The sequence below is a fragment of the Dendropsophus ebraccatus genome, chromosome 10, assembly GCF_027789765.1.
Source record: "Dendropsophus ebraccatus isolate aDenEbr1 chromosome 10, aDenEbr1.pat, whole genome shotgun sequence".
Classification (NCBI taxonomy): Eukaryota; Metazoa; Chordata; class Amphibia; order Anura; family Hylidae; genus Dendropsophus; species Dendropsophus ebraccatus.
In genome coordinates, this window is record NC_091463.1 from 95,591,254 (window position 1) to 95,605,216 (window position 13,963).

The 13,963-nt window shown below is 52.7% G+C and overlaps 1 protein-coding gene across 4 annotated transcripts in view; it reads right to left on the reverse strand.

Annotated features, from left to right (window-relative positions):
* LOC138802332 (class I histocompatibility antigen, F10 alpha chain-like) overlaps positions 1–13,963 on the reverse strand; it is a 96,317-nt gene that overhangs the window by 51,289 nt on the left and 31,065 nt on the right. The window contains exons 4-6 of one of the 4 annotated variants that reach the window (XM_069985518.1): positions 3,035–3,283; positions 1,513–1,536; positions 197–292 (exon numbers count right to left, since the gene is read on the reverse strand). The exons of 2 other annotated variants lie outside the window; for them this stretch is intronic. In XM_069985518.1, coding sequence (XP_069841619.1) covers positions 197–292; positions 1,513–1,536; positions 3,035–3,283 — 369 coding nt within the window. Of the gene's footprint in view, positions 1–196; positions 293–1,512; positions 1,537–2,480; positions 2,505–3,034; positions 3,284–13,963 lie in introns of all 4 variants that reach the window. One more of the 4 variants, XM_069985520.1, reaches the window with a different exon arrangement.

Below are 13,963 nucleotides of genomic sequence, written 5' to 3' on the forward strand. Positions count from 1 at the left end.
TGTTCACTTTATATTTGGAGTGCCGCCTCTTGCCTTGTTTGTGAATTACCTTCGGGACCTGGGTCTGGAACCGTGGGGCAGAGCACCCGACCGGAGCCTTGAGCCACACAGTGCCGTTTAGCAACTATATATATTTATAGAATATTCTGTATATCCTGATCTGGGAGAGAAGACGCTCTGCATTACTGACACTTACTTCTATATAGGAGAAATCCTCCAATCCCGGCACCAAGAAGAGCGATGACGACCACAGCTACGGCCACAGGGATCACCCAGGGACTCTTTGGTGGTTCTAGAAAATAGAAAGGTAAATGTGATGTGTGGATTATACTGAGAGCTTCATGGGCCAGATTCACAGCCACATCCGCTGTAGTGATGATACATGTAGTGGATTTATGTGTGCAGAATAGAATGATAACTTATCATTTTTTACATGTAATTTTTACATACACTGCACCCCCTGCTGGATCCTTCAGGTATATACACCCGGGTCGTGACGTCACATTTTTTTTTTTACATAAAATTAAAGCCTGCCTGATCTACTAAACTGAGGAAAATATCACTATACGTGCATTTCCCATGTGTGTACATTAGGAATTTGTCTAATTTGCTTATGTAATAACATATTAATAAATACATTTTGGCCGGAGTTGTCCTTTAAAGAGAACCAATCACGGAAGAAATTTAACATTTTTTTATTTTCTAATTCAATGTAATTATTTATTTAATTAACATTTGTAAATACTTTTATTTATTTTTTCGGCCGCGTTTTTGTTTTATTCACTTTTTAATTCACTGTCTCGCGCCGGCGACGTAATCAAGATGGCGGCGCCGGCCTTGCTGCAGCAAACAAGAGGAACAGGTAAAGTATAAGATACAGACTGCAAAGGCAATCTGTATCTTCATAAATAGACTGCCTTTACAGTCTGTAGCTTATACTTTACCTGATCCTCTTGTTCGGTGCTGGAAGGCCGGGCGATGCCATCTTGAATACGTCACTTGCGTTCCAGCGTTGAAACGCAAAGTGACGTCATCAAGATGGCGGCGCCCGGCCTTCGTTCAGCAAGCAAGAAAATTGGGTAAAGGGATAAGATACAGACTGCACAGGCAGTCTGTATCTTCTTAGATAGACTTAGGGAGAGATTTCCTTTGATAATAGGGATAGTGATTTTTAGGTGATTGGTCCTCTTTAAGTCAAATGTGTACAGAAGGGTTCAGTAGCTTAATATCAATGAGACGCTGATGATCAGACAATACACTATGCAGATACATGTCACAATAGTGATCACCAGTCATGACATCTCCCCCCCCCCCCCCCAGTATAGATAACACTCCCCCCATCTGACAAGGAGCGGCTCCCCCAGTATAGATGACACTCACCCCATCTGACAAGGAGCGGCTCCCCCAGTATGGATATAACTCACCCCATCTGACAAGGAGCGGGTCCCCCAGTATGGATACAACTCCCCCCATCTGACAAGGAGCAGCTCCCCCAGTATGGATACAACTCACCCCATCTGACAAGGAGCGGCTCTCCCAGTATGGATACAACTCACCCCATCTGACAAGGAGCGGCTCCCCCAGTATGGATACAACTCACCCCATCTGACAAGGAGCGGCTCCCCCAGTATGGATACAACTAACCCCATCTGACAAGGAGCGGCTCCCCCAGTATGGATACAACTCACCCCATCTGACAAGGAGCGGGTCCCCCAGTATGGATACAACTCCCCCCATCTGACAAGGAGCAGCTCCCCTAGTATGGATACAACTCACCCCATCTGACAAGGAGAGGCTCCCCCAGTATGGATACAACTCACCCCATCTGACAAGGAGCGGCTCTCCCAGTATGGATACAACTCACCCCATCTGACAAGGAGCGGCTCCCCCAGTATGGATACAACTCACCCCATCTGACAAGGAGCGGCTCCCCTAGTATGGATGCAACTCACCCCATCTGACAAGGAGCGGCTCCCCCAGTATGGATACAACTCACCCCATCTGACAAGGAGCGGCTCCCCCAGTATGGATACAACTCACCCCATCTGACAAGGAGCGGCTCCCCCAGTATGGATACAACTCACCCCATCTGACAGGGAGCGGCTCCCCCAGTATGGATACAACTCACCCCATCTGACAAGGAGCGGCTCCCCCGGTATACATGACACTCACCCCATCTGACAAGGAGCGGCTCCCCCAGTATGGATACAACTTACCCCATCTGACAAGGAGCGGCTCCCCCAGTATGGATACAACTAACCCCATCTGACAAGGAGGGGCTCCCCCAGTATGGATACAACTAACCCCATCTGACAAGGAGCGGCTCCCCCAGTATGGATACAACTCACCCCATCTGACAAGGAGCGGCTCCCCCAGTATGGATACAACTAACCCCATCTGACAAGGAGGGGCTCCCCCAGTATGGATACAACTAACCCCATCTGACAAGGAGCGGCTCCCCCAGTATGGATACAACTCACCCCATCTGACAAGGAGCGGCTCTCCCAGTATGGATACAACTCACCCTATCTGACAAGGAGCGGCTCCCCCGGTATACATGACACTCACCCCATCTGACAAGGAGCGGCTCCTCCAGTATGGATACAACTCCCCCCATCTGACAAGGAGCGGCTCCCCCAGTATGGATACAACTCACCCCATCTGACAAGGAGCGGCTCCTCCAGTATGGATACAACTTACCCCATCTGACAAGGAGCGGCTCCCCCAGTATGGATACAACTAACCCCATCTGACAAGGAGCGGCCCCCCCCAGTATGGATACAACTCACCCCATCTGACAAGGAGCGGCTCCTCCAGTATGGATACAACTCACCCCATCTGACAAGGAGCGGCCCCCCCCAGTATGGATACAACTCACCCCATCTGACAAGGAGCGGCTCCTCCAGTATGGATACAACTCACCCCATCTGACAAGGAGCGGCTCCCCCAGTATGGATACAACTCACCCTATCTGACAAGGAGCGGCTCCCCCAGTATGGATACAACTCACCCCATCTGACATGTAGCGGCTCCTCCAGGCTGCTGTGATCCACATAACAGGAGTAGCTGTCGCCCTCTTTGGGTAACACTTCCGCACTGACCCTGATCTGATAGGTGCCGTCGGGATTGGGGAGGGTGCGTGTGGTCTGATATGCGGGAAGGTCGTCCTCCTCGTTCTTCATCCACTTCACGTCCACTGGTTTGGGATGAAATCCGTACGCCTGGCAGTGAAGCGTCAGAATCCCATCTCTTTCCTGACCGGAGACCTTCACCTGGGGCCGAACTGAGAGGGAAAAAGAAGAGAATATAAATGTCCTCCCGGTAGCCCAGATGTGATGTCTCCTCCTCTCTGGTGGTCTGTACCATCTGCAGAGATCCCTGTACTCTGTATAACACCGAGGAGACCCCCGTGCTCTGTATAACACTCAGGAGAGCCCTGTACTCTGTGTAACACTCAGGAGACCCCCCTGTACTCTGTATAACACTCAGGAGACCCCCTGTACTGTGTATAACACTCAGGAGACCCCCTGTACTCTGTATAACACTCAGGAGACCCCCTGTACTCTGTATAACACTCAGGAGACCCCTGTACTCTGTATAATGATCAGGAGAGCCCCTGTACTCTGTATAATGATCAGGAGAGCCCCTGTACTCTGTATAATGATCAGGAGAGCCCCTGTACTCTGTATAATGATCAGGAGACCCCTGTACTCTGTATAACACTCAGGAGACCCCTGTACTCTGTACAATGATCAGGAGACCCCTGTACTCTGTATAATGATCAGGAGACCCCTGTACTCTGTATAATGATCAGGAGACCCCTGTACTCTGTATAACACTCAGGAGACCCCCTGTACTCTGTATTACACTCAGGAGACCCCCTGTACTCTGTATAACACTCAGGAGACCCCCTGTACTCTGTATAACACTCAGGAGACCCCTGTACTCTGTATAACACTCAGGAGACCCCTGTACTCTGTATAACACTCAGGAGACCCCTGTACTCTGTATAATGATCAGGAGACCCCTGTACTCTGTATAATGATCAGGAGACCCCTGTACTCTGTATAACACTCAGGAGACCCCTGTACTCTGTATAACCCGCAGGAGACCCCTGTACTCTGTATAATGATCAGGAGACCCCTGTACTCTGTATAACACTCAGGAGACCCCCTGTACTCTGTATAACACTCAGGACACCCCTGTACTCTGTATAACACTCAGGAGACCCCTGTACTCTGTATAACACTCAGGAGACCCCTGTACTCTGTATAATGATCAGGAGACCCCTGTACTCTGTATAACACTCAGGAGACCCCTGTACTCTGTATAACACTCAGGAGACCCCTGTACTCTGTATAACCCGCAGGAGACCCCCTGTACTCTGTATAACACTCAGGAGACCCCCTGTACTCTGTATAATGATCAGGAGACCCCTGTACTCTGTATAACACTCAGGAGGCCCCTGTACTCTGTATAACACTCAGGAGGCCCCTGTACTCTGTATAATGATCAGGAGACCCCTGTACTCTGTATAACGATCAGGAGACCCCTGTACTCTGTATAACACTCAGGAGACCCCTGTACTCTGTATAATGATCAGGAGACCCCTGTACTCTGTATAACACTCAGGAGACCCCTGTACTCTGTATAACACTCAGGAGACCCCTGTACTCTGTATAACCCGCAGGAGACCCCCTGTACTCTGTATAACACTCAGGAGACCCCTGTACTCTGTATAATGATCAGGAGACCCCTGTACTCTGTATAACACCCAGGAGACCCCCTGTACTCTGTATAACACTCAGGAGACCCCTGTACTCTGTATAACACTCAGGAGACCCCCTGTACTCTGTATAACACTCAGGAGACCCCTATACTCTGTATAACACTCAGGAGACCCCCTGTACTCTGTATAATGATCAGGAGATCCCCGTACTCTGTATAACACTCGGGAGACCCCTGTACTCTGTATAATGATCAGGAGACCCCTGTACTCTGTATAACACTCAGGAGACCCCTGTACTCTGTATAACACTCAGGAGACCCCTGTACTCTGTATAACACTCAGGAGACCCCCTGTACTCTGTATAACACTCAGGAGACCCCTGTACTCTGTATAATGATCAGGAGACCCCTGTACTCTGTATAATGATCAGGAGACCCCTGTACTCTGTATAATGATCAGGAGACCCCTGTACTCTGTATAACACTCAGGAGACCCCTGTACTCTGTATAACACTCAGGAGACCCCTGTACTCTGTATAACACTCAGGAGACCCCTGTACTCTGTATAACACTCAGGAGACCCCTGTACTCTGTATAATGATCAGGAGACCCCTGTACTCTGTATAATGATCAGGAGACCCCTGTACTCTGTATAACACTCAGGAGACCCCCTGTACTCTGTATAACACTCAGGAGACCCCTGTACTCTGTATAATGATCAGGAGACCCCTGTACTCTGTATAATGATCAGGAGACCCCCTGTACTCTGTATAATGATCAGGAGACCCCCTGTACTCTGTATAACACTCAGGAGACCCCTGTATTCTGTATAACACTCAGGAGACCCCTGTACTCTGTATAACACTCAGGAGACCCCTGTACTCTGTATAATGATCAGGAGACCCCTGTACTCTGTATAATGATCAGGAGACCCCTGTACTCTGTATAACACTCAGGAGACCCCTGTACTCTGTATAACACTCAGGAGACCCCTGTACTCTGTATAATGATCAGGAGACCCCTGTACTCTGTATAATGATCAGGAGACCCCCTGTACTCTGTATAACACTCAGGAGACCCCTGTACTCTGTATAACACTCAGGAGACCCCTGTACTCTGTATAATGATCAGGAGACCCCTGTACTCTGTATAATGATCAGGAGACCCCTGTACTCTGTATAACACCCAGGAGACCCCCTGTACTCTGTATAACACTCAGGAGACCCCTGTACTCTGTATAACACTCAGGAGACCCCCTGTACTCTGTATAACACTCAGGAGACCCCTGTACTCTGTATAACACTCAGGAGAGCCCCTGTACTCTGTATAATGATCAGGAGAGCCCCTGTACTCTGTATAATGATCAGGAGAGCCCCTGTACTCTGTATAATGATCAGGAGAGCCCCTGTACTCTGTATAATGATCAGGAGACCCCTGTACTCTGTATAACACTCAGGAGACCCCTGTACTCTGTATAACACCCAGGAGACCCCCTGTACTCTGTATAACACTCAGGAGACCCCTGTACTCTGTATAACACTCAGGAGACCCCCTGTACTCTGTATAATGATCAGGAGATCCCCGTACTCTGTATAACACTCGGGAGACCCCTGTACTCTGTATAATGATCAGGAGACCCCTGTACTCTGTATAACACTCAGGAGACCCCCTGTACTCTGTATAACACTCAGGAGACCCCTGTACTCTGTATAATGATCAGGAGACCCCTGTACTCTGTATAATGATCAGGAGACCCCTGTACTCTGTATAATGATCAGGAGACCCCTGTACTCTGTATAACACTCAGGAGACCCCTGTACTCTGTATAATGATCAGGAGACCCCTGTACTCTGTATAACGATCAGGAGACCCCTGTACTCTGTATAACACTCAGGAGACCCCTGTACTCTGTATAACACTCAGGAGACCCCTGTACTCTGTATAATGATCAGGAGACCCCTGTACTCTGTAGAACACTCAGGAGACCCCTGTACTCTGTAGAACACTCAGGAGACCCCTGTACTCTGTATAACACTCAGGAGAGCCCTGTACTCTGTATAACACTCAGGAGACCCCTGTACTCTGTATAACACTCAGGAGACCCCTGTACTCTGTATAATGATCAGGAGACCCCTGTACTCTGTATAATGATCAGGAGACCCCTGTACTCTGTATAACACTCAGGAGACCCCTGTACTCTGTATAACACTCAGGAGACCCCTGTACTCTGTATAATGATCAGGAGACCCCTGTACTCTGTATAATGATCAGGAGACCCCCTGTACTCTGTATAATGATCAGGAGACCCCTGTACTCTGTATAATGATCAGGAGACCCCCTGTACTCTGTATAACACTCAGGAGACCCCTGTACTCTGTATAACACTCAGGAGACCCCTGTACTCTGTATAATGATCAGGAGACCCCTGTACTCTGTATAATGATCAGGAGACCCCCTGTACTCTGTATAATGATCAGGAGACCCCTGTACTCTGTATTACACTCAGGAGACCCCCTGTACTCTGTATAATGATCAGGAGACCCCTGTGACTTTTACCATGTTGGGTAAATACAACTTTCTTGGTCAAAATTAATATACAGTAATTTTAGTATTTGGAAATTTCCTATCCTCTTAGAAAAGAGCTATAAGAATATCTTCTCCAGAAGTGTTATTTCATGGTGACTATAAGCATTTAGTACCCAGAAGCGGGTGAGGGGAGGCGACAGGCGGGTGAGGGGAGGCGCCAGGCGGGTGAGGGGAGGCCACAGGCGGGTGAGGGGAGGCCACAGGCGGGTGAGGGGAGGCGACAGGCGGGTGAGGGGAGGCGACAGGCGGGTGAGGGGAGGCCACAGGCGGGTGAGGGGAGGCGACAGGCGGGTGAGGGTAGGCGACTGGCAGGTGAAGGTAGGCGACTGGCAGGTGAGGGTAGGCGACAGGCGGGTGAGGAGAGGCAAAAGGCGGGTGAGGAGAGGCAAAAGGCGGGTGAGGAGAGGGGACAGGCGGGTGAGGGGAGGCGACAGGCGGGTGAGGAGAGGCGACAGGCGGGTGAGGAGAGGCGACAGGCGGGTGAGGAGAGGCGACAGGCGGGTGAGGAGAGGCGACAGGCGGGTGAGGGGAGGCGACAGGCGGGTGAGGAGAGGCGACAGGCGGGTGAGGAGAGGCGACAGGCGGGTGAGGAGAGGCGACAGGCGGGTGAGGGGAGGCGACAGGCGGGTGAGGGGAGGCGACAGGCGGGTGAGGGGAGGCGACAGGCGGGTGAGGGGAGGCGACAGGCGGGTGAGGAGAGGCGACAGGCGGGTGAGGAGAGGCGACAGGCGGGTGAGGAGAGGCGACAGGCGGGTGAGGAGAGGCGACAGGCGGGTGAGGGGAGGCGACAGGCGGGTGAGGGGAGGAGACAGGTGGGTGAGGGGAGGCGACAGGCGGGTGAGGGGAGGCGACAGGCGGGTGAGGGGAGGCGACAGGCGGGTGAGGGGAGGCGACAGGCGGGTGAGGGGAGGCGACAGGCGGGTGAGGGGAGGCGACAGGCGGGTGAGGGGAGGCGACAGGCGGGTGAGGGGAGGCCACGGGCAGGAGAGGGGAGGCCACGGGCAGGAGAGGGGAGGCCACAGGCAGGAGAGGGGAGGCCACAGGCAGGAGAGGGGAGGCCACAGGAAGGAGAGGGGAGGCCACAGGCAGGAGAGGGGAGGCCACAGGCAGGTGAGGGGAGGCCACAGGCAGGAGAGGAGAGGCCACAGGCAGGAGAGGGGAGGCCACGGGCAGGAGAGGGGAGGCCACTGGCAGGAGAGGGGAGGCCACGGGCAGGTGAGGGGAGGCCACGGGCAGGTGAGGGGAGGCCACAGGAAGGAGAGGGGAGGCCACAGGCAGGAGAGGGGAGGCCACAGGCAGGTGAGGAGAGGCCACAGGCAGGTGAGGAGAGGCCACGGGCAGGAGAGGGGAGGCCACAGACAGGAGAGGGGAGGCCACAGGCAGGAGAGGGGAGGCCACAGGAAGGAGAGGGGAGGCCACCGATCTTCTGCAAGCTACAGCCCTGTAAGGGAATGAGGGGAGCCGCATACAGAGCCTTATAAATGTGTATAGTGTTACAATCCTTATCCAGGTCTCCAGCAACACAAGAGTCACCCACCCTGTAATACTAATCATAGGGGTCACCTCATCTTCTACCTGTATATAAAATATACAGCACTGCTGACAAGTGAGATACAGGACAAAACATCCACATGTAACACATTTATATCACAGGGGACATCAGCTCCCTGTGGCCGCCCTGGTGATCAGTGTGAGAGGAGGACGTCTCAGGACAAGCAGAATACTTTGTATTAACCCTTTAAGGACAGAGCCAATTTCGATTTTTGTGTTTTCGTTTTTTCCTCCTTGTGCTTAAAAGGCCATAGCACTTGCATTTTTCCACCTAGAGACCCACATGAGCCCTTATTTTTTGCGTTACTAATTGTACTTTGCAATGACAGGCTGAATTTTTGCATAAAGTACACTGCAAAACCAGAAAAAAAATAAATGTGTGGTGAAATTGGAAAAAAAAAAAAACGCATTTTGTTTATTTGGGGGGAAATGTGTTTTTACGCCATTCGCCCTGGGGTAAAACTGACTTGTTATGCATGTTCCTTAAGTCGTTACGATTACAATGATATATAACATGTAGAACTTATATTGTATCTGATGGCCTGTAAAAAATTCAAACCATTGTCAACAAATATGTCACTTAAAATCGCTCCATTCCCAGGCTTATAGCGCTTTTATCCTTTGGTCTATGGGGCTGTGTGAGGTGTCATTTTTTGCGCCATGATGTGTTCTTTCTATCGGTACCTTGATTGCGCATATACGACTTTTTGATCGCTTTTTATTACAGTTTTTCTGGATTTGATGCGACCAAAAATGTGCAATTTTGCACTTTGGGATTTTTTTTTGCGCTGACGCCGTTTACCGTACGAGATCAGGAATGTGATGAATTAATAGTTCGGGCGATTACGCACGCGGCGATACCAAACATGTTTATTTATTTATTTACTTTTATTAATAACCTGGGAAAAGGGGGGTGATTCTGACTTTTATTAGGGGAGGGGGATTTTTACTAATAACAATACTTTTTTTTTACATTTACACTTATACTAGAAGCCCCCTGGGGTTAGGGTTATTCCCCCTGGGGTTAGGGTTATTCTCCCCCTGGGGTTAGGGTTATTCCCCCCTGGGGTTAGGGTTATTCTCCCCCTGGGGTTAGGGTTATTCCCCCATGGGGTTAGGGCTATTCCCCCCCTGGGGTTAGGGTTATTTCCACCCTGGGGTTAGGGTTATTTCCACCCTGGGGTTAGGGTTATCTCCACCCTGGGGTTAGGGTTATTCCCCCCCCTGGGGTTAGGGTTATTCTCCCCCTGGGGTTAAGGTTATTCTCCCCCTGGGGTTAGGGTTATTCCCCCCTGGGGTTAGGGTTATTCCCCCCTGGGGTTAGGGTTATTCCCCCCTGGGGATGGGGTTATTCCCCCTATGGTTAGGGTTATTCCCCCTGGGATTAGGGTTATTCCCCCCCTGGGGTTAGGGTTATTCCCCCCTGGGGTTAGGGTTATTCCCCCTAGGGGACTTCTAGTATATACACTTTGATCTCTCATAGAGATCTCTGCAGTATAGATATGCTGCAGAGATTCATGAGATAGGCACTCGTTTACGTTGTAAACGAGTGCCGAGCCGGGGACGGCGCCATCTTGGAGCGGTCCCCGGCCGGCTTCAGAAACGGAGATCGCTCCTCCGGGATAACATCCCGGAGGAGCGATCTCCACCACTAGACACCAGGGAAATGTTGCGTCCGGTAATCGGATGCAGCTGTCATGTTTGACAGCTGCATCTGATTACTGTATTAGCGGGCACAGCGATTGGACCGTGCCCGCTAATACCTGCGGTCCCGGGCTACAAGCGGCACCCGGGACCGCCGCGGTTCAGAGCGGGGTCGCCGGCATCAGGGCGTAAATATACGCCCTATGTCGTTAAGGGGTTAAAGGGGTATTCCCCCCAAATTATTTTTGCATTAATACGTTGCCCACCTGTAGCTTTCCATCTTTCCAATATAAAGTTATTATGGATTCTGCACAGTTTTGCTGTTATCTAGGTGCCCCCACCCCCACAGATTGCAGAGAATCATCAGACCTCCCTGCTCCTGGCCCCGACCCTCCGAGACGGCATCACGTGTCCTCCATCTCTTCAATGGGCCGGGTTAGCGCTTCTTACCCAGCACACTAAAGTGAGGGAGGACAGTGACAGCTGCTGCTGCTGTTCACTGTCTCCCTCTCTGACAGCAGCCCCCCCCCACTGTGTGCACCCCCTTGCCCAGAGCTCACCCGCCACACACCCTGTATCCCCCTGTAGCTCACCCGGAAGCCGCTCCTGTCCTCAGTACAGGCTGGGCCACCCTCCATCACCAATCCCAACCCCCCGCCCGGAGCTCACCCCGCCTGCGTCTCACCCGGCAGTAGTGCAGCAACCCCTTGCAGAACTAGAGCTCCCAGCATGCTCAGCCTTCTCTCCGTGCATGCTGAGAGTTGTAGTTCTGCACGAACCCCACGCACGACTCACCTGCGGCTCCCCCAGTTACTCAGTTCACTCACTCACCCCACCCCACAGGTGGCCGCATTTCACCAGGCGACCGGCCAAGGTCCGCACTAGCCCCGCCCCCCGCATCTCACCCGTGCGACTTGCAGCCCCCCCCGCATCTCACCTGGTGCCCACCCCTCCCGCCGTCCGCACTAGCCCCGGCCCCCGCATTTCACCCGCGGCTATTCCCCCCCCCCCATCTCACCTGGTGCCCGCACCCCTTCGCACTAGCCCCGCCCCCCGCATCTCACCCGCTGTCCGCACTAGCCCCGCCCCCCGCATCTCACCCGCTGTCCGCACTAGCCCCGCCCCCCCGCATCTGCCCCGCGGCTACCCCCCCCCCCCATCTCACCTGGTGCCCGCACCCCTTCGCACTAGCCCCGCCCCCCGCATCTCACCCGCGGCTACCCCCCCATCTCACCTAGTGCCCGCACCCTTTCGCAATAGCCCCGCCCCCTGCATGTCAGCCGCGGTCCGCACTAGCCCCGCCCCCGCATCTCACCTGCAGCAATCCCCGCATCTCACCCAACCCCAACACCCCCCCATCACACCTAGTGCCCACACCCCTCCTGCGGCAATCACTGCCCTGCTCGACTTGCGGCTCACCTGTGCCCCCCCCCTTCTTCACTCGGCTCACTCAACTGTCACCTGGTGGCTGGCCGCGGTCCCCCCTGCATCTCACCTGGTGCCCGCAGCCTCTCTGCTATGCAACTCACTCAACTCAGCTATTTCACTCATTCAACTCCGCTATGAAACTCACTCAACTCTGTATGTCACACATTCAACTCCACTATGCAACTCACTCAACTCAGCTATATCTTGTGCATATCAGCTTTGCTACATCATGGACCAATCAGGCATAAGCATTGCATGATGGGAGATGTAGATTCGCCATGTTGGATCTAGTTCGGAATACCCCTTTAAGTTCAAGTGAATTGCCTCTCTCTACCACCAGATGTGAGGAGCTCTGGACTGTTATAATATAATACTCTTACTCTACAGAACTGATGTGTATCTAAAGGTGAGTGAGTATCTAAGCCATGAGATACAGCAAAGAACATTGTCTATGCAGTAATTATGTCTTCAAACTCTTTTATAGCACAAAATTTGTAGAACATAAAGGGGGAGATTTATCAAAGGGTGTAAAATTTAGACTGGTGCAAACTTCCCCCAGCAGCCAATCACAGCTCAGCTTTCCTTTCACCAGAGCTGGAAGCTGAGCTGTGATTGGTTGCTGTGGGCAGTTTGCACCAGTCTAAATGTTACCCCCTTACATAAAGCGCCCCCTGTAAAAAATAAGGATGAGATATAACCGACAAGTTGAAAAAAAAAAAAAACAACAACTAGATTTACAGAAATACGGACGCACTACATAAGCCCAATCCGTCATTTTTAGCGGATTGTATGGGTGCATAGCGGGAGGAATCCTGAACATGTGCATAAGGCCGACCTGCGGAATAAACAGAACATTCATCCAGTGGCGTCGCTAGGCTTAATCATTCGGGGCCAAAGCCCCGAATGATTAAGCCTAGCCCCGAAAGTCTTTTTGATCCCGCCAGCACAGAAATAACAGCAGCCGGGTCTGAGATAGATCACTATCAGAGGCCCCAGGCTGCTGTTACTTCAGTGCTGGCGGCCGCGGGAGTGGGATCAGCCGGCACCACTTCCGGACGCCTTGTGACGTCATCCCGCTCCTTATTGGACAGAGGGCCGCAGTGGACGCTGCACGCTCCGGCCTGCCTCTCTCCTGCGCTCCCGGGACGTCAGCACAGGGCGCCGCCAGCTGTAGACCCCTCCTGCCCCAGAATCCGCGCGGACCCCGGTGCCGCAGCTACAGCCCCTTCACCCCCCGGAATCTGCGCTGACAGGGGGCGCCGTGCCGGGAGATACAGCCCACCCCCTGGAACCCCTGGCACAGATACAGCCCCCCCACACCCCGAGTGGACCCCAGCTCCCCCACTTACAAGGACTCCCCCTCCTGAATCCTTGCCAACAGAGGGATCCAGCAGCCACAGACGCGCACCTCCAGGACCCTCGCCGCAAACCCGCCACCCCCTCGGACCTCACTGCCAGGCTGACTGGCTGGAGAAGACAGGTGAGTAAAATGTTTTTTTTTGTTTGGCTAGGCTGGGGCAGTAGTAGTGGGTATGGGGGGCTCAGATGGGGGTAGTAGTGTGTGTATGGGGGGCTCAGATGGGGGTAGTAGTGTGTGTATGGTGGGCTCAGATGGGGGTAGTAGTGTGTGTATAGGGGGCTCAGATGGGGGTAGTAGTGTGTGTATGGTGGGCTCAGATGGGGGTAGTAGTGTGTGTATGGTGGGCTCAGATGGGGGTAGTAGTGTGTGTATGGGGGGCTCAGATGGGGGTAGTAGTGTGTGTATGGGGGGCTCAGATGGGGGTAGTAGTGTGTGTATGGGGGGCTCAGATGGGGGTAGTAGTGTGTGTGTATGGGGGGCTCAGATGGGGGTAGTAGTGTGTGTATGGGGGGCTCAGATGGGGGTAGTAGTGTGTGTATGGGGGGCTCAGATGGGGGTAGTAGTGTGTGTATGGTGGGCTCAGATGGGGGTAGTAGTGTGTGTATGGGGGGCTCAGATGGGGGTAGTAGTGTGTGTATGGGGGGCTCAGATGGGGGTAGTAGTGTG